Consider the following 19,767-nt stretch of genomic DNA (forward strand, 5'->3'; position numbering starts at 1 on the left):
TGCACTGAAAAAGGACTAGCTAAATCAACAGAAGGGAGAGAGGAAATGAGGATAAAGCAGGCAGGGCTGGAGCAAGCTATCACGGAGGACAAGAAAATGGCCCTGAGAAATGGCCTCTGCCAGTGACATCTCTGCTCCCTAATAAATTACATGCTGCAACTGCCAAGGCAGGCTCCAGTTCCAACTTGTTTGCTTCTCAGGCTTCTCCCTCCTTCTGCTCCAAATCCTCCGAAGTCCACGTGACCCAGGAGAAGCAGGGACAATGGATAAATTTTCCATTCATCTCCACTCATGGGGGAAGCTACGTGGATCCAGATGAATCCTGTTTAATTTTTCCAACCTGTGGAGCAATACCAGACAAGAACCAAGGTCATGAATGTTTAAATTTCATGCAATTTCATGCATACCTAGCAAAAATTTTGCTATTTTAGTTCTGAAGTGTGCAATGAGGTCTTTCTTCAGATGCATAAAATCACTTAAAAAGAAAGCTATTAAAAGAGGTGCCCAAAGGAGTTGGACAAGGTCACACGAAGGATATTTACAAAACACAGATTTTTACAAATACACACACATACCTCTAACAGTATGATCAACATGACTGCTCTTATGGAAAATAATCTTCCTTAATTACAGTTGAATTACAATCTAATTATAATGTTTATTACAGTCTTAAGGATCCTGGGTTACTATGAGGAAATGAATTAGGATTACTTTTCTTAGACAAAGTGCCATTACTTTGCCACTAATAATTTACCGTGTGTTTACAGATGTGATTTGCCACCCCCACAGTATGCAGCACTTTGATGTTAAAATGAAAAATAGAAAATGCAACCTAAAGACATGACGGTCTACATAAATCAATAGAAGAATATCTATGTGTGTCATAGACTACAAAATCACAAAAGCTCCCAGTAACTTTAGCATTCCAAGCTTCCCATGCGTGTACACACCGAGAACCTTCTTCCAAAGGCCTCCCTCGCATTGCAGTGCCCTATGCTGTTACCAGAAACATCTACCTCACCACAGCTAACAGTAACAGCAGCACACGTTACCTCCTCACACTCTTAAATGCTAGTTGCTATAGAAACTTGACACTGATTAAGATGAGGAACATGATCCTCTGAAAATATGCAGCAAACTGAAATTATTAAACCTGCACATTCAACCAACAAGAATGAGACTTTGCATTTTGAATGCCAGACAGCAATAAAGCTTTTTGTAAGCTTACAGCTGGCATTTCGAGGTGATGCCTGAACCAGACTTTTTCTAGGTAATATAGCACATGGAAACAAAGTGACCCGAAGCAAGTTTCCACAAGCTGACAGTTGTTGCCAGCGGACTGCTAACTAAAAATATTTCAAAGAGTATGGGTAAGAGCTTTCAAGGAGACAATGTCCCTTAATCAAAGGCAACTGTTGACCCAGAGGTTCTTGTCCCAGTGCAGCTCAGGTTCTTTGTGTACACGAGCTGCAGCAGATTTCTTTCTAACTCTGTGGGGCAATTCTGGAACCCATTTGGATGGTATCTAAAAGACCTCCATTCACATTAGCAAAACTTATTCACACTTCACGCATTGCAACTTGCAGTCACAAGAAGCACTCCACCATTTTATTACACTTGCAAAAATCATATAGAAAAGGAAATCGCTTTAGCTGACAGAGGTCTTGTTACAGATCTGTGTACACCAAGTAATGATAAGAACTGTCAGCTTTCCTATGTAACAATGTAATATATTGTGAGTCTGAAGTAATAGTCTTTCTCTTTGTAATTAATAGAAGCTGCTCTATTTTCATTCCCTCAACCAGAAAGTGTATTTTGCTCACAAAGCAAATCATATAGGAAGGAAAGATTTACTTCAAAAAGTCATGCAAAAGAAATAATAATCTTTAACATCAACTGCCAATGCAAAGTTCTTCAAACAGAAAAAAAAGGTTCTGTAACCTTTAGAAGAAACAGAACGTCATCATATCATCCTTGCTATAAGGCTATATTGCACACTAATTTGGGAACATAAAAAAATACTTGTTGGGATGGAGCAATGATTTCTAAGCTTCCTTTTTCCTTATCTGATTTTGTTAGCTGGGAAGATATATTTTAGAAAGAGTATTATATAGTTTCTGTGATACTTCTTACATGTTCTCTTATATAGAAACTTTCTAAACTATACTTTTTATATAGAAAATTTCTATATAATACTTACATAGTTTCCAGACACTTCTGCATGTCACTGAAGAAGGTTATAATTAAATGATGACTCAGTAACTCAGTATTAGTATACAGCATACATCATGTAAATATTCTTAAAATAACTAGCAGCTAATTTACTCCAAGTTAAAGCCTATTTACGGAAGACTGCATATTTTCCGTAAAAACAGAAAATAATGAGATGACATGTTGAAAAATGGTACAATTTTTAATAGCAATAAAGAAATTTCAGTTTTAATTTAATTTTCTAACTTGAGTTCAGGACTGTTAAAAGAAAAGAGATTTGAATGCTATCCATTAATCTGACATATTGCAGAGGGTCCTCTTGTATTTGTAATCAAAACACATTTTTCATGAAACAGATTTGAAAAACCTTCTACAATAACTGTACCTAATAACTGACCTCAACCTCATTCAAATTTGTCTATTTCAGTGCAGATAATACACCAAGAAAAATGTGCTGAAGAAGGGGAAAAGAAAAAAAAAAAAACACATTTGACATCAAATACTTTGTCTGTTAAGGACAGTTTGTTATGAATAAAGTTAAAGCCCTTCAGCAAATTAAAGTCCAATGAAAATCAAATCCCAGCATGTGATTTTAATTACAAAGATAGAACAAAGACTTGTGTTATGGTCATCTGCAGACTGCACAGCGAGGACAGGTTACAGGTTCTCCTCTCTGTTGTGATTTAAAAGAAAAGGAAGAGAAGAGGTAAAAAGACAAAGAGAAAACAGAGGAAACAGAAGGGGACGGTACAGTACAACAAAATGCTCCACCACTCAAGTACTGATGCAAAATTTACACCTCAGAGTTAGGCTTATACAACAATTAGTTGAAAGCCAAGTGACAAGAATATTATAGAAGATACTACACTATATACATGGTGTAGTCTTGCTGTGTATGGGTGTAATGTTAGGATTTTGATACAGAGAAAAAAATGACCCATTTTTTTTTACTCTGGTAAGGCTTTGAAATTGTTTTCATAATCATAGCAATTTAAAACAGCTGGACAGCACATTCAGGAAGCATTACTAAAACAGAATTTTAGAACGTGCACTGCATGCCAAGTTAGGTCCCAGTCATAAAGTCTAGAATATTGATAATAAAAGTCATAGAAGTATGAAACAGAATTCAATAGAAGAATCCATAAATTTGAGTCGGATTTCTGAAGAAATGACCAGTCTTAAAATTTAGATTATTTTATTCAACTTCTAGGTTTCTAGGGTTAGCTTAAACCAGATTTCCAAGTCTTTGTCTAGAATAATAGTATGTAATAATTTCTATTTTAATTACAGTTTATAATTACAGGTGAGTACATGGTTCCAGTAGATGTGAGTAGATGTGAATTTGGCAAAATATTGAAGTGTGAGACTTGCAATAAATCTGAAAGAATATTACGCTTTCTGAAGCTTGTAGCTCTGTCTACACCGACAGCTCTTTTGCTATGTCACCACGCAAACTTTGTACCAGCCAAGCTTTAGCTATCTTGAGTCAGCTCTGTAAACTACCAGCTTTCAGTTTTACTGGGTGAAAGGAAAATTTATAAACAATGTGATTTGTTGTTGAAAAATAACACCTCATTTGAAAATATGAAAATACATCACTGGGAAACAGGAGGTCATAAGTCTTTTTCTTTATGGCAATAGAACAAATCACTTCTCAAACATTTAAATGACAGCTGCTCCAAGTTGTACGCAGCCTTTGTGTTGATTTATAGGACATTCAGGACTTATGTGTTTCTTGTTCACACAACTGAATTCCCCTGAAGTTGCAAGAACTGCCCGTGATCAGGGCTGAGAAGACAACATGCATTGGAATGCATTTTGAGAATGCAGGGGTAAGATTCCTTTAGCTTTCCTCTAGTGCTACAGGTAACAGCAGAGCCAGCTGAGTAGGCAGGAACAAAATATGCTCAGTTCGCAATGAAAAGACCCAACAGCGACTCTTGAACATTGCTCAGAAATACAGCATCTTCTCTTTTCAGGCTTCTCACAGTGTGTTTTGAAAGGCTGTATTAATACTTATGAGGGGGATGAAATACATATCCTTCCATTGGAAAGAAGACATCGAGACAAGGATGGCAAAATGTCGTGTATTCTAGGAATGAGGGCCTCTGCTACCAGTTGGAAATGTATCTTCCTCTGATCCAGATGTTACTGAATGAGACACCTAGAAAGGGCAGCCCTCAACACTGGCAATATCCACATGACTTGTTTGTGTATAATTCTCTCAAATTTCATTAGATTCAGGATGAGATGAGTCAGGAAATTTCAGAAAAACAATTGAACAAATGGTCTTGCCATATAACATTTAGAAGAAAAAACTTAGAAAGTCTGCCAGTTCTCTTGTGGGAATAGAGGATATAGCAACTTTTTTTTATTCTATAAAACATGTCCTTTAGATATTTACCAGACTTGTATTTTCTATATGTGGCCAGGTCCCAAGCAAAAGCCCTCTACATCTCACTAAAGTATGCTTAAGAACATTCACTGAATATGTAATAAGAGTATTAAAGGATCCAGATGTGAAGTAGAAAAACAACTGTGTCTATTATAGCTGAATTTCAAACTACTGGAGTAAGATCAAGCAGGAAAGCTGTGGTTTATTCCAGAGCACCACCCACACAATTCTCTGAGTAGGTTACCAAATGACAGTAAATCTCCCCAGTACAATGCAAAACAAAGCTGTCACATCTGATTAAATTCCCTGTGACTGAGTGGCCAACGGACATTTTTCTGGAACTTCTCAAGCTTTAAAAATTAACCTTGTGAAGATGTATAATAAATCTCTAATTAACATCTAATTATTATTTTCTTTGGCTATAGAATATCACATATGAGTCAACAAATTTGAGGAACAGTTACGGGATTATCCCTGTGGGATTAAAATTGAAGTTTCCCTTTAGAAACAGGCGCGGTTTATTTCTGCACTTAAACTTTACAGAAGTAACATTTTGACAGGCGTTACGGGGCAGGCGTTAATATAAAACAGTAGCTACGGCAGTGTTGTTGAAACCGTAGATGTCTCAACAAATATGCCATTAAATTCGAAGGAGTTTATAGGAAGCCTTAATTTCCATCTAAAAGTTAATTTTTGCACTTGTAATGGACAATAGGGGTGTATTTCCCGAAAACGTATGAGCGGGGTGGGCTGTGAGGAGCGGAGCGGGCTGTGAGGAGCGGGGCGCCCGGGCGGTTGCGAGGAGAGGGAGCGGGCTGCGAGGAGCAGGATGGGCTCTGAGGAGAGGGGAGCCCGGGCGGGCTCTGAGGGGGCTCTGCGGAGGCCGCACCCCCCGCCCCGGCCTGCGCAGGTACGGGCACGGCTGAAAAAAACCCCCACGACCTGGGAGAGGCGCTCACGACGGCCCTCCCGCTTTGCCCGCTCACCGGCACCGAGGGCGCCCCCACCGCCGCAGCCCACGGCCGCCGCTCCGCATGCGCCGCGGCACCTCCGGGCCGCCAGGGGGCGCCGCAGCACCGCGGCCCCATCTCCCCCCCCACGCCGCCGCGACAACAGCGCGGCCTGGCCGGGCCGGCCGTCGGCGACATGGGCAAGAAGCACAAGAAGCACAAGTCGGACAAGCACCCCTACGAGGGTGGGTGGGTGGGTGGTCGGCGGCTGGGGGGACCGGAAGGGGGGGAAGGGAGCGAGCGAGGCGGGTGTGGGGTCTCGGCCCGCGGCCTGGCCGGGCCCGCCGGCCTTGGGCTGCTGCTGACGGGTGGGGAGCCGCCGGCCCTCAGCCCGGGCTGGGCTTCGCGTGCCCAGCTCTGGGGAGAGCGCTGCTGCGGGGCCTGCAAAGCAAGGGAGGGGGCTCTGCGCCTGTGACAGCCCGGGGGAACCGTCTGGTGGAGGCAAAGCTCACCCTGTGTTGTTATCCGGGTGGAGTGAGTGTTTTCTGCGCTACTCATGTGCCTTATTTCTCTGCTATCCTAAGAATATGTAGAAAAGCCCCTGAAGCTGGTGCTGAAAGTTGGAGGAAGTGAAGTTGCCGAGCTGTCTACTGGAAACACAGGACTTGATTCAAGCCTATACGATGACAAATCCGAGCACGAGAAGCACAAAGACAGAAAACGGAAAAAGAGGAAGAAAGGAGAGAAACAAGTTCCTGGAGAAGAAAAGGAGAAAAGAAAGAGAAAAGTTAAGGTATGCATTCGTACTATTGCATTTTAGCCCCCCCCCCCCCCCCAAAAAAAAAAAAAAGCTTCAGCTTTCTCTAGACCTCTTGTTAGATGGTAAGCAGATATGACTAACTTGTATACTTAAACTGGAGTACATTCAAAGTGTGTATGCTGGTTCTGCCAATGCCTTTCCTCCAGGTACTTTCAGAAAAAGATGAGTAAAGCCATCTAAAATAGTGGCTAGTATAAACAAAGAAAATTAAAAACAGAAACAATTTTCACATCTAAAATTAATTTACATAAAATGAAGCCTTACTAGTTCTTAATTAAAAAGAAGGAAATATATTTCCCTTTGGGGGTTCTTTAGCTGATAAGTAATTATAACATACTTATTTGAAGTATTAGGGGTACCCCTCATTTTAAACTTCCTGTCTCTTTCCTACTAGTTTTTCTAAAAGCTTCAAAATAATCCTAGGGGCTTCAATGGAGATAATTCTCCGTGCAGAATTGTTCCTGTCATGCTATAAAAGGCTGTCATGTTTAAAAAATAATAATACTGGGATAGATTGTTATGTAGCTGAATTAAAGTACCGTCCAGTAGATGGAGACAGTACATAAAGAATACAGGGCCTTACAGTTACTTTAAAAAAATAAAAATGCTAGGTTGTTTTGAAAAATCTGGAGAGCATTACATGCAGTAATAATACTGGTTTGGAGATCCCCTGAGTTTCTATAACAATCTTTCTCTTTCTAGGACGATAAAAAGAAACGCGATCGAGACCACCCAGACAGCGATGGAGAGCAGGAACTGAAATGTCAGACCCCTATCAGGTTGGAATTGCCACCAGAGAAACCATTGACAAGTACTTTATCAAAACAGGAAGGTAGGAAAAAATTACATTTTGTTTACCCTTGGTTAATTCCAGTATTCTGCAATTGACTTATGTTTTGTTTGTTTCTGTAGCAACTGTGTTGACATTTTTTGCCATCCCAATGTTCTTCCCAGTCTTATAGAAATACATGAAACTATGTTACAATGTATTTCTTTTGCAAAAGGATATCTAGTGTCTGTGTCAGTGTGTGCAGGGTATTAAGGTCAATAACAAAAGGAGATCCCCTACATATCCTGTTGTTTTTGCAACCATCTTTTTTTTTTGTTTGTTTATCAGGAATTCTCAAGTTGGATCAGTTTTGTTTGTTTGATTGCTAATATCTTGGAAGTTTAGTACCACTTGCTGTCAGTCCTGTTTCACATCCTTTCTCCCCCCCCTTCTCTTTGGTCTAGAGGTAGAGCAGACACCACTTCAGGAAGCTCTGAATCAACTCATGAGACAGCTGCAGAGGTAAATATCCATGCTACAGGCTTTCAGAGCTATGAAATGAATATAAGCTACATTAAGAGAAGAAGCTTATAAAAAGCTGACTGAAAACATTGCTAAATATTATGCTGACATGACTATTTTAGGAATTGAAGTACTAGTTTAAGAATACATACTTACAGTTTTTGCTCAGTTTAGGCTTCTTGTAATCATGTCAGTTTTAAGTTTAAAGTAATTTTAGAAAACCCTTGAAAAACAAACAAAAAAAAAAAAACACACAAAAAAAATTCCGTTCTAGAAAAGATTCTCAGCAGCTCATCAGCCTAGCCTGACCCCACAGAAAAAATACCAAGCAACTAAATTTGACATTAATGCTATTAGAAGCACCCATGAACATCAGTATACATCAAAGATCACAGAAAGCCTTGGAAAAATTTTAATGTAAAAAAGAATGTTAAAACTGTGTGAACTGAAAATGAACAGAATTATAAATACATATGTTCTATCACAGATTTTAGCAACCAGCTTTCCCTTCTGTTAATTTCAGGGTAAGAAAATTAATGAATGATAGGTATGCATTCTTATCACATTTGTTCCCTTTATTTTTCATCAACCTTAGTATAAAACCGCTTCTGGAAAGACCAAAACTTCAAAAGAATGTTTTTTATTTTTAAATCTTTTGAGAAATACAGATAGTTATGCAACTGTAGAACTAACTCCTAAAATATGTTTGTAGCACTTTTCTGGTATATGGGTTTGTTGTGGAATCTTTCCAGCCTTCAAAAGTGAAAGACTGTGCTGACACAAGCCATTTCTGGCTTTATGTTTTTGATCCCTTTTCAGCCTAGTCTGTTCCTTTCTATTTAATTCCAAGCTCAATATGTTCTTTATTATAAAGTCAAAACATAAAAATGTCTTTTCATATCTTATCAGAAAGGATCCAAGTTCTTTCTTTTCATTTCCTGTGACTGACTTTATTGCTCCTGGCTATTCCATGATCATTAAAAATCCGATGGATTTTAGTACAATGAAAGAGAAGATCAAGAACAATGGGTACCAGTCCATAGAAGAATTAAAGGTAATTCTGTAAATTTCATTTTGACTAGAGATGGATTATGGTCAGTTTACTTCAGCTCTAGAATTTTATGAGAATATGAAGTTACCAAAAAGAACCAATACTTCAGCATGAAGAAATGTTTCTTCTTGACTTTTTTGTGAGAAAGAGGTTTTGCATCAAAATTTTAAAAATTAGAAACAATGCTTAACATTTAGGAATGTTTTCAGGATGTTATTGGGAGGCTAGTTTTGAGAGGAGTTTGATTTACTTATTTCTGTTTAAATTTTTAATTAAATACATTTAAATTCATTTAAAAGGTTCTTTGAATTTCTTTGTCACTAAAGCTCTAGATAAATCATTTGCAGCAAGGATTTTAATACAGTATGCTGTAAAATTTTAACTTTAATTCCAAAATTATTAATGTTTGCATAGGAAAACTTCAAACTGATGTGTACTAATGCAATGACGTACAACAAACCAGACACCATTTACTACAAAGCTGCAAAAAAACTGCTGCACTCAGGGATGAAGATACTTAGCCAGGTAATAGAAAATTACAAAACAAACTATTAAAAGATAGCCTTCTTACTTTTTGACTCTTCTTTCATTCTGCTTTTCTTATAGGGATCTCATGAAAATGAATAAAAAGTTGCTTAATATTTGTCAAATGCTTGTATATTAGGATTTCACCGTATTAAAAGCTCATGCTTTAGTACTGCTAGCAGATCACTTATTTGCATTTAATATTTGTTTTTTCTAAATTGTCTTTTAATCCTTTCTTTCTTTTACTAGCAAAATTAAATAATTCTCTGCGGGTAAGTTAAGAAAAGATTGATTGAAGTAGGAAACAGATTCTGCTGTGTTTTTTAGGAGAGGATTCAGAGCCTGAAACAAAGTATAGAATTCATGGCTGATCTGCAGAAGACAAGGAAACAGAAAGACAAGATGGAACAGCAACTAAATGGAGAAGATGAAAATGGTTCTGGGAAAGACAAAGGAGAATCTGTGGATGGTGATACCAAAGCATTCAAAACACCCAACAAAGAACACAAAAAGTGAAGTATTGTCTCATTACTGATTAGAGGATACACCTCTTTAAAGTCACTGAAAGATGACAACTATTAGGGACTAGTAGATGTGGGTCTCTCTGGTACAGGATATACACTAGGAGTCCTTCATCTCAAGGGAGCAACATTTATATAAAGCATTCTTGTGTACTAAAAATATATGTAGAATCTTTTATATAGTACCATCATTTTTTTGTGGAGGTAACCCCGTACTGGTCATCAGCTCCATTCCTTCAGTTATTTTCTATTTTAGTGTCTCTTTCACATAGATAGCACTGTTTTGAAGAAAACTTTTAAATATCCCAGTACAAAATAACTATTTAGCCATTTGCATGTACCAATTATTTTGTGCATAATACTTGTATTTGAACCTTGTAAATGCATAGCTACAGAACATATACTTTCTAAATTATCTTTTGATATCTAGAAATACTTTTTTTAATGTTCCGAAATACTAGTGAATTCATTTTCACAGATTCAAAAATAGATACTAAAATCCAGAGTATCCGAATTAATTTTACCCAAAATATCCGTGTTTGTTTTGTGGGAGTAATGATGTAAAATCTGACAAGCTGCCAAACTAGGACATCTGTATGGCTAAAGTAAGCTAAACAAAGGTCTTTACAGTCACTAATTTAAAAAGCATTTGTGGGTATAAGTAGTGTCTGTCACATTTTTTCCTGCTGTATTAAAACAGTTTGCACAGTTGACAGAAAAAAAAATAATATTCCACTGTATCCCTTCCTGATAGCCAGTTGGTGTCTGTTAATTGCTAGCAATTAAGACATGTCAATTTTATTCACAGGAAAGACAAAGATCTACTTGAAGACAAATTAAGAAACAATAGCTTGGAAAGGGAACAAGAGCAGATTGATCGCATTGTTAGAGAATCTGGAGGAAAGCTAACAAGACGACTTGCAAACAGCCAGGTAAGTCTTGGGGTGTTTGGTAACTCCATTCGCTTTTTCGTGGACCAGGCTCACTTAGCGTCTTATGTCAGTTGAAACTCAAGGGGTGCTTTTACTACAGCTTCCATCATTTTACATGAGTAATCATGTCCAAGATAAGAGGGGGGTGGGGAGAAGGAAGGATACCCATTGAATACATGCTGGATTTCATCAGCAGAGCAAGTTCAGCTTAAGTTTCCTGAATTTTTAAATAAAGTAACAGAAAAGGTTGAATACTAAGAACTTCAAAAAATATCTCAAATCTGACCTGCAAAAAAAATAAAAATTCCCTCTTAGTTCTGAATTCTGAAGCAGTCAGATGTCTGAGCAAAGACTGTTAAATATATAGGAGGAGGAACCCAGTTTGGTAAAATTTGGCCTACTTTTCTATAAAGTATGAGTTACCTGTTCTCTTAGTCTTTACAGAAATGTTACTATTTCTTGTAACTTGTTAATTCCTAGATCAGTAACAGTTACCTAGTGAGAGTAAAAACAGTAGGAGTATTCACTTTGAATTTGACTGATCTTTCCAAATTGCTTTCTAATTCATACAGTTGAGGGGGTTTCGTTAGAGGTTTTTATAAATCTAAGAGCTGTGAATTTCAACTAGTGTATAAACTAAAATCTTATTTCAGTGTGAATTTGAAAGAAGAAAGCCAGATGGTACAACAACTCTGGGCCTTCTTAATCCAGTCGACCTTACTGCAGGAGGTAAGTTGGCATGGTTCAGGTAACAAATAGTTTCCACCTACCTGTTCTGTAGCTTTTTTTGCTGGGGTAGATGGGTGAATGGTGCCTAGCAATCAAATGGTTCTTAATAGCCTGATAATTTGAATTTAAAAAGTTGCAGCTGATCACTGTTAGGAGGAACTGGAGAGAGCCCTCAGTGGCTATTGCTTCTCCGTTTTGCATCACCTATTTGTGGGAGGTGCAAGAGACTTCTTTTGCCATAGAGACAGAACTACCAGTCATATGCTAGGGCACATTTAATTTCTGGAATACCCTTAAGTCAGGATCATTTGTACAGTGAAGTCTGTGACCTGAAGGGTCACAGACCTTTCAAGAACTGGGAACCATCTGGGACCTCAATCATTTGTCACTTCAGTGCCATCTGTGTAGTGCCACTAGCTGGAAGAGTGCAGGTGCTTGATTGGTTAACTGCCAACTCACTGCAGAGTTGAACTGACAAGGTCTCGAATAGTGTGAAACCTTGCTGAAAGTTTGACTTCTCCATTCCCCTAATTTGTGCAGTAGGAAATCTCGGCAAGAATAAATAAATTTATCTATCCCGTTTACAATCAGATCCTCTTTAACGATATAGCCTTTATTAGGGGAGGCAGGAAGGAAGAAAATTAGTAGTGAAAACACCTAAGTTAAATCTTCTATCCTTACCTAGTGTTATTACTTAAACTAGTATTATCGCTTACTTAAGTCTGACTTCATGTTCAAGACTACACATAGTCTTTAATATGAAACAGTTGGACAAAAACGCGCTTAGAGTTGTATCCTGTATAATCTGAAGTTTCTGGCTATGAGTATTAAATGAGTTTGGATGTCTTCCTCTGTCAGTTAACTATGCCATCATTACTTATGTATTTTGATTACATCCTATAGAACCAGGTTACTGCCCTGTAAAGCTGGGTATGACAGCAGGGAGACTTCAGTCAGGAGTTAATACATTACAAGGGTTCAAAGAAGATAAAAGAAACAAGGTTACTCCAGGCAAGTGCTGAATTATTATTTTTTGTTATTATTTTAACTCTCCTTTTTATATAAACAAAATATGTTGATTTCATTACTCGTACAGTTTTGAACTTATTTTTTAATGATAAAGCACATCTTTGCATATATTTATCACACAACTAAATATCACATCACAAATTTACACGTACAAAATGGGAGGCGCATTTGATAAAATCATCTACATTGGGAAGAGGAACTATACCAGCAAGGTACAAAGGTTTTTGCTAAACTTGTTTTCATCTTAAGAACTATGTTCTAGAAATTTCTTTGGGGGGATTGTTTTACAACCGCTTCTCACTTTTATCTGATATGTGCATACCAGAGGTGATAATTAGTGCTGTTGTTATTCATTAGTGACATACTTGAATTATGGACCTTATAGTTCCTATGCTCCAACATATGATTCTACATTTGCCAACATCAGCAAAGAAGATTCTGACTTAATCTATTCAACGTATGGGGAAGACTCTAATCAAGGATCTTTCAGGTAATCAAACAGCTAGGATGTGTATTTACAGTTTTCATGTACAGAAGCAGTTTTGTGCAAATGTTTTGTGCATGGACTGCATCTTTGCTGCTGGAATGATGTTGCTACTGTCTTACAGCCTACTGGTTTTTTTGTTAGTTTTAAGAAGGAAAAATTTAGTAAGAGAATTGGTATGCGATGTAAAATTAGCCAGGGTTGAAGGATTTTTATTGTACCAATACATAAGAACATAGAGTCTAGCACTTAATTGTATTCGTAACTAGTTCTGAAGGCCTCATGTTCAAAACCAGAAAAATTGTTGAGGAAAAAATGTTCAGACAAACTGAATTTTTTAATGTTAATGTTTTAATGTTAATGAATTTTATTACTGCCTTGAGAAAAAGTCATCTTTGTTAACGTCAAATAGTGACCACATTACTGTGGTTACAGTGGGAGATCCGAGTCCAGAGTCCTACTTTCATTCTTAAATAACGTGTATACTGCTTGATTTTCCTACTATTTGCTACAGCAAAAATAATTAATTCCCATTGCTTCTATTATTCTTGCTTGTAAAAATGTCAGAATTTAAGTCCTTTTGTTTTATGAGAACTCAAAAATAGAATACACAGTAATATAAATTCATATGAAATATAGGAATACTTAAGTACAGCGCAAATGTTAAGTGTCTGTGCAAGTTTGCTGTCAGTTTCATGCAGCTGCCTAAAGCAGTATACTTTTCATCCTTTTTCAGGTTTTGTAAGTAATCTGAATGGGTTCCTAGGCTACAAAAGCCATAGATAATTAAACAAAAGAAGCAAGCTATTTAGATTAAATTCTATGCTGTTTTTTGTGTTTTCCATTCTGTAGGTATCGGTCTGCCTTTACCTAATAAAACTTCTTACTGTTGAATGTTATATACAGAAGTTGCTTACCTGAACTATCTTTTAATCTTCTAGTATTCATGAATTTTTGATGAAATCACAAGATTATCCTTTCCTAATGGCTGATAGTTTGCTTGATGCTCTAACTAAAGGAGGACACTCTAGATCTCTCAGAGAACTTGAAGCGGTAAGAGTGAATTTGTGAACTTTCTAGTCTTTATTTTTGCACGCAAGCCATAAAGCTAGAGAAAGATGATACTGATCCTGTTGACAGGCCCCCTTTTAAGTGGTAAAATTTGGAAGTGAAGACACCTTTGTCTCCAGTGGATGGGTCTTCGGGGAAGAGATTATGCTGGTTTGTTAATTAATGAACTGTGAAAAATTACAAAATATTGTAGGTTACCCAGAGTCCCATGGCCTTTATCTATTCTGCCCCTAGTGCTTAGAAAGAAAACAGCAATATGGGGTTTAGAGACAAGGCAAGCCCATTTTTTTGTTAGTTTCCATGAAAAGTTTAGCATGCCTCCTAGCAGCCACTGTTTATGTCAGAATTAGTACCTAGGGTTTTTTTTTTGTTAGTTAGCACATATGAGTTTAAAAGCACTGCACTATGGAAAACCACTAAACAGGTAGTCCTCAGATGCTCCTGAGACTTCAGTACCCATATATGCCAACATGACTGGAATCAGAGGAGCTGATGAGGGGAACAGAATGAGACTAAAACTTCATTCACAATCCTAGAATTAGTTGAGTATCTTCAGAGGGCAGTTACTGCTAACTAAAAGTGTTCATTTGCCCTACTTTCACATGAATGGAAACTTGAAATACAGATCATAGCTTCTTAGTAATGGTTCATATATCAGCTAAACTAATACTGGAAATAGTTCATAGAGCAAAGATCAGCCCCTAGCCTCCAGTTCAGACCTTTGCTTAGCATTACTCTTTTCTAGTACCCAGTAGTGACACTGACTTACAGGGTTCAGTTGCTATTGGTGCAAAATATTACGAAATAGTTATGTATTGAAGCAGTATGTTTCAGCCTCTAATCATCATGCTTCCTTTTCTCCCTTCTCCCCAGTAAATAATCTTTGAGGTGATGTCACTGGGGAAAAACACATGGATGTTTGCTGAAAGTAAAATGCATGCTATAAAAAATGTATTTTTAGCAAACATTGGTATCTGAAAATGCCTTCTAAAAATAGTTGCTTTGTAACTTGGTTTTACAAAAAAAGCTTGCATCATTTACCTCAGTTTAAAATACCAGATCGTAAGGCGTTACTTTGACCTTAAGAAAAAGGTAAGTCTTAATGCCTGCTTTAAAGAATCCTTTGTGTATTCAGCCCCTGGAAGAAACTGAAGGCCCACATGAAAGAAGTGATGCAATAAAAGATGTAAAGGTAAGATTCTTCTATATCTATTAACTACTGTAAGCAACACGTCTAGCTTGTCAGTTATAAAACTGCCAACAATTGTAAAGCTATGAAGCAACATTGAAAATTTGATTGTAAATATACACAACGTAAATCGTGACAACTGTATGCTATTTTGTAGGCATTTGGAGAATCTCCAGAATCTTCAAAAAGTTAATTCTTAATTTAGACTATATGCCAATAGCAGTGGAAGAAAATGCTTATATACTTTTGTCTGCAATTATTATACAATCCACTGGCTCTTCTGGTTGGCAGCTTTAGTTATTCTAATTACTCTTAAAAATGACTTCTTTTAACATGAACTTGTAATAAGTATAAAATACCATACCCCACAAGACTTAGAAATCTTTGAGTCACATTCTCAACTAGCTTGTGTCCCTGTAGGCATACAAAATATCACTAAAATCGTTCCACCCAACAAACTTTGTTCAGTTAGAGAAAGTATAGTAGCAGTTTTACTGAAAGGCTGCTCTCCTGAAGCTTTAACCTGCTACCAGTTCCCGGATTGTTTTTGACTTTTGGTCTCAGATTGTGCATAAGTTCTGTTCTAGGTGAGATACCAATTTTTGAGTATGAAATAGCTGAGTAATTAGAGATCAGTGAAAGTTTCATAAGGTATCTTTACTTCTTTCCTGCTATAAGTTGACTTCTTTTTTGTAGAGCTGATTAATTTTAACTAATTTGATATTCTGATTTCCCCAAAACAATTTTGTTGTTTCAAGACTGATCTAAATATTATATAAATTATTTCTTGCTGCTTTTTTAGATTATGGAAATTGACATTGCAACAAGGTTGGACTCTGCTAATAATGACAGACTCACAGCACTAAAAGCTGTTACAAACTTTGGCATGCCTGTAGAAGAGTTTGATTCTGAGGGTAAGTTATCTTGGTACTAGCAATTCTGATGTGTCTGTAACCGTTAATGAAAGGTAATTAGTGTTCTCAGTCTCCTTGCATATTCAGTCTTACATAGTTTATATCATAGCGTAAGTAAACACACTCTCTTACTAACAGGACTTTTCTTCATTAAACAGAGGCTGAAATTTTCCAGAGGAAACTTGATGAAACAACAAAGCTTCTGAGAGAACTTCAGGATGCTCAAAATGAACGACTAAGTACGAAACCACCCCCGAACATGATTTGTCTTCTGGGTCCATCTTACAGAGAGATGCACTTAGGTAAATATACTTTTTCGGCTCATTTTTGGGGAATTGATCAAGTCTTAGTGTTTATCAAGGCAAAACTTTAACAGTGGGGATTCTCTGCCCTGTTGGGTATAGTAGATTCATTTGTTGTATGGAAAGCCAGATGCAAGTTTTAAACAGTAATGACAAGTATTTCTTCTTTACTAAGTGAATTTCCCTAAAATCGAGAATTTTCTCAATGCCCCAGGGCAGATAGCCAAGCACCTCTAACTTCATGATTTTTCCGGTGTCTTTGAACAGGAGTAATTTAAATGTTACCAATTTTTTACTGTAAGGATAGTTTTCTTCTAGTCTAGTCTATTTTATTATAACCAATTAATAGCAATCACTTATTCTTCAACTATTCGAGCAAAGCCCCTTGTTCCACAGCTTATGTTAACAGTAGCCTTCTCTGACAGGACTGTGTGAAGAGAGTGTCTGTTCTGTGAGTAAGACTAAATTGTGCAATATCCGCTACAGTGTATGTGGCCTAAAATAGCTATCTCATTGAGAAAAGATAAAATCCCCATTATTGCAGAAATATGACCAATGTTGGTCCAGGTCTATGTCAGTGATTTTATATGCATGCTTGTACATGTAGCCTATGAGTACATCTACTACTTTTTTTTTTTGGTAGCGGAGAGAGTAACCAATAATCTGAAAGAACTGGCACAACGAGTGACTCCAGGTGACATTGTTAGTACATATGGAATCCGGAAAGCAATGGGAATTTCGATTCCTTTACCTGATACAGAAGACAGCGGGGTAGATTTAACAGATGGTGAGTATACAAAACTGTTTTGTAGCATCTGTTCAACTAAAACAAAACCACATCTGCAAATCGTTAGAATGGCTTATGGTAGAACTTGGCAGTAACTTAGTTCCAGCTTTCAGTTATTCTCTACTTTTTAAAATTCTGTCTTTAATGGAAAGTTGTTGTGCTTGGTCTCAGTCCAAAATTAATCTCTTGAATATATGGAACTTTGTTTCAACTACTCAAACTAGTCATTTTATCATTCATCTTATAGCACTGCCAAATTATAAAGCTTGGCAAACCATTAAATTCTAGTTTTTTCATTTAGAGTGAAGTTACAAGAAAAAAGTTAAAATTCCTCACTTGCTAAAATGAGGACATCGTGCTTCCTTCTTCCGCAAGCTTTTGGCTGTGCACTCCTTTTGCTTAATTTGGCCAGCTGTAGTGCTTTTCAGTTGACAACATCAACTCATTTATCCAGCACGAAGTAACTACTGTTTTTGCTGGATTTAGGAGTTGGTTCCATGGAAAACTTAAGTGCCAGAACCAGATCTCCCCCTTGTGGCAGCAGCTTACTAAGTCACGTAAACTGTGAAAGCATTCCTAGAATTTGTGTGTGTCCTCAATTTATAAGACAGGCAAGAATTTAGTTTCAAGAAAGGCAATTCACACAACAAATTTGCACAATACGTGGCTTATAAAAGGTTTCAGGTCTCATATGATTTAATGAGAAGAACGGGACTGCTTCAGTAACTTCTTTTCAAGGAAAATTAAGAAATCTCAATTTGACAATTATCGAGCAATTTCTTTTTCATAGTGTACTACAAGCCAGACTATGTAACAAACAGTCTTGAGCTGTTACAGAACACACAGTTAACTCAGGACTGTCTGCACAAACAATAAATTACTTTAGAAGTATTATATTGTATATGCACATCTTTCATTGACAAGTTATAAATATACTTATTAACCTGGTGTCTGTTGTAATCTTTCAGAGTTTGAAGAACCTAAAAAGACTGTCACCATCACTGAAAATGAATGTGGGCCAGTTAAAGTCTGAAGCTTCAGTTAAGTTTACAGGTGTTTGTTTGATTCTTTTTAAGAACCAGATAAACATTCTTCAGGTGCATTCACAGAGCATGTGTATATTGTGTGTTAAAGAAACTACTTTTGTTTATTAAATTTTGGAACTGAAATTTGAGTTGTGTTAAGAGTTTCTTCTGCTACTTAAATGCATTTAATTATTCTTTTGTTATTTATTTTAAAGGACGTCAGCATTTAAGTTTTCCTTCCATTATTATAAGCCTGGAAAAGTCAAACACTAAATGAAAATGGAGCTATGTATGGGGAAAGGACTCAACCACAAGTCTCCAAAAGCACTGCTTTAACTGTAGTTAAACTTGGTTGGGGCAAAAACCATTAGTATCTGAACATACAAGTTTCCCTTTTTAAAATAACCATGCAACTCATGATCATGAGGGACAGGAAAAAAACAACACTGAATGAAACTGATGTAACCTGATAAATTAACAAAAGATCACCTTTATAAGACTTTCAGCATAGATTAATTTCCTCATAGATGAGCAGCAACATCCATTCACAGTATTCTAAAAGTTGAAAGCTTTAAAATACATCATGACAACAATAAGGTGAGACTAACAAACCCATGGGCTGCAAGTAAGAATTCCACATTAATGTAGCAGTATTAACTCAGGTTGAGATGTGCATGTAGAAAACTTGAAGGTATTACTAAACACCATCTGAATAATTATTTTAAGCTTGCTTATCAGAAAGAAGAGCATATTTAGGAAACTAAGCGTCAATTAAAAGATGATTCCCTTGTCACTAAAATTGCTTATAGTGTTAGTCTGTTTTGTCCGCATTCAGGCAGAGAGGAATTGAAGCACGGTGGCAGTATTACGCAGAGCCAGAGAGTCCTGAACAAGAATTCTTCCTATGGTCTAGTCAATTACTTTCACACACTTGTCCAGTGCTATACCGTTTTACCACAGACATCATTACCTATTTTTAAATATTGCTTCTTTTTACCCCATAGTATTTATTTATTTTAAGGTTCCAGTGTTACCTTGGAGTGTTAACAGCAATGACATGCAGTAGTTCATCTCCATCTGATTAGCAATTTAGAATGTTTGTAGTGGCATGGAACTGAAATGAAGAGGTAACTTAAAGACAAAACAGAATAATGAATTCCACTCTTCATTCCTAGTCTTATTGCCAACATCTCCTTTATACTTCCTTTCCTCTTCCTCCTCCTCTCTAAAAAGGAGCTGCAGAGGTGTTTAATTCCATTTTTAATTTTTCAGTTCTTAAAACTCATTCCAAAAAATTTGAGCTGTCAGCCTGAATACTTCTCCAGTAGTTTCAGTTATCAAATCATCACAGCTTAGTTTTTTGTTTTCTTTAAATAAAATATTAACTGTTGTGTTTTTTTCCCCACAGTAGCGGCTAGTTGTAGCTGATTGCTTTGAAACACTTCAGGGATGGAATTTTTCAATTAATATTTAACTCATTTTCATAGTACAAGAGAAGGCAAGATGCAAAACATTATTGGTTCAGTCTATAGCATCTCATT

At 36.9% G+C, this 19,767-nt stretch overlaps 1 protein-coding gene across 1 annotated transcript; it reads left to right on the forward strand.

Moving 5' to 3' along the window:
• Positions 1-5,647: 5,647 nt before the first annotated feature.
• BRD7 (bromodomain containing 7) lies at positions 5,648-18,365 on the forward strand. Its single transcript, XM_040571356.1, has 17 exons — positions 5,648-5,801; positions 6,141-6,349; positions 7,079-7,208; positions 7,610-7,667; positions 8,577-8,721; positions 9,133-9,243; positions 9,571-9,755; positions 10,573-10,696; positions 11,350-11,425; positions 12,329-12,436; positions 12,812-12,944; positions 13,880-13,991; positions 15,145-15,201; positions 16,001-16,112; positions 16,271-16,414; positions 17,058-17,201; positions 18,170-18,365. The coding sequence occupies exons 1-17, from the start codon at positions 5,753-5,755 to the stop codon at positions 18,232-18,234; spliced, it is 1,962 nt and encodes a 653-aa protein (XP_040427290.1). The 5' UTR covers positions 5,648-5,752; the 3' UTR covers positions 18,235-18,365.
• The last annotated feature ends 1,402 nt before the right edge of the window (positions 18,366-19,767 follow it).

The sequence above is a fragment of the Cygnus olor genome, chromosome 12 (assembly GCF_009769625.2).
Source record: "Cygnus olor isolate bCygOlo1 chromosome 12, bCygOlo1.pri.v2, whole genome shotgun sequence".
NCBI lineage: Eukaryota > Metazoa > Chordata > Aves > Anseriformes > Anatidae > Cygnus > Cygnus olor.

What these genes read in the sequence shown, in the direction of transcription:
- BRD7 (XM_040571356.1), top strand. Translation starts at nt 5,753, where the DNA reads ATGGGCAAGAAGCACAAGAAGCACAAGTCGGACAAGCACCCCTACGAG. An exon ending in AGAAGAGTTTGATTCTGAGG is followed by an intron (nt 16,113 to 16,270) that starts GTAAGTTATCTT and finishes TTCATTAAACAG; the next exon opens with AGGCTGAAATTTTCCAGAGG. An exon ending in TTACAGAGAGATGCACTTAG is followed by an intron (nt 16,415 to 17,057) that starts GTAAATATACTT and finishes TTTTTTTGGTAG; the next exon opens with CGGAGAGAGTAACCAATAAT.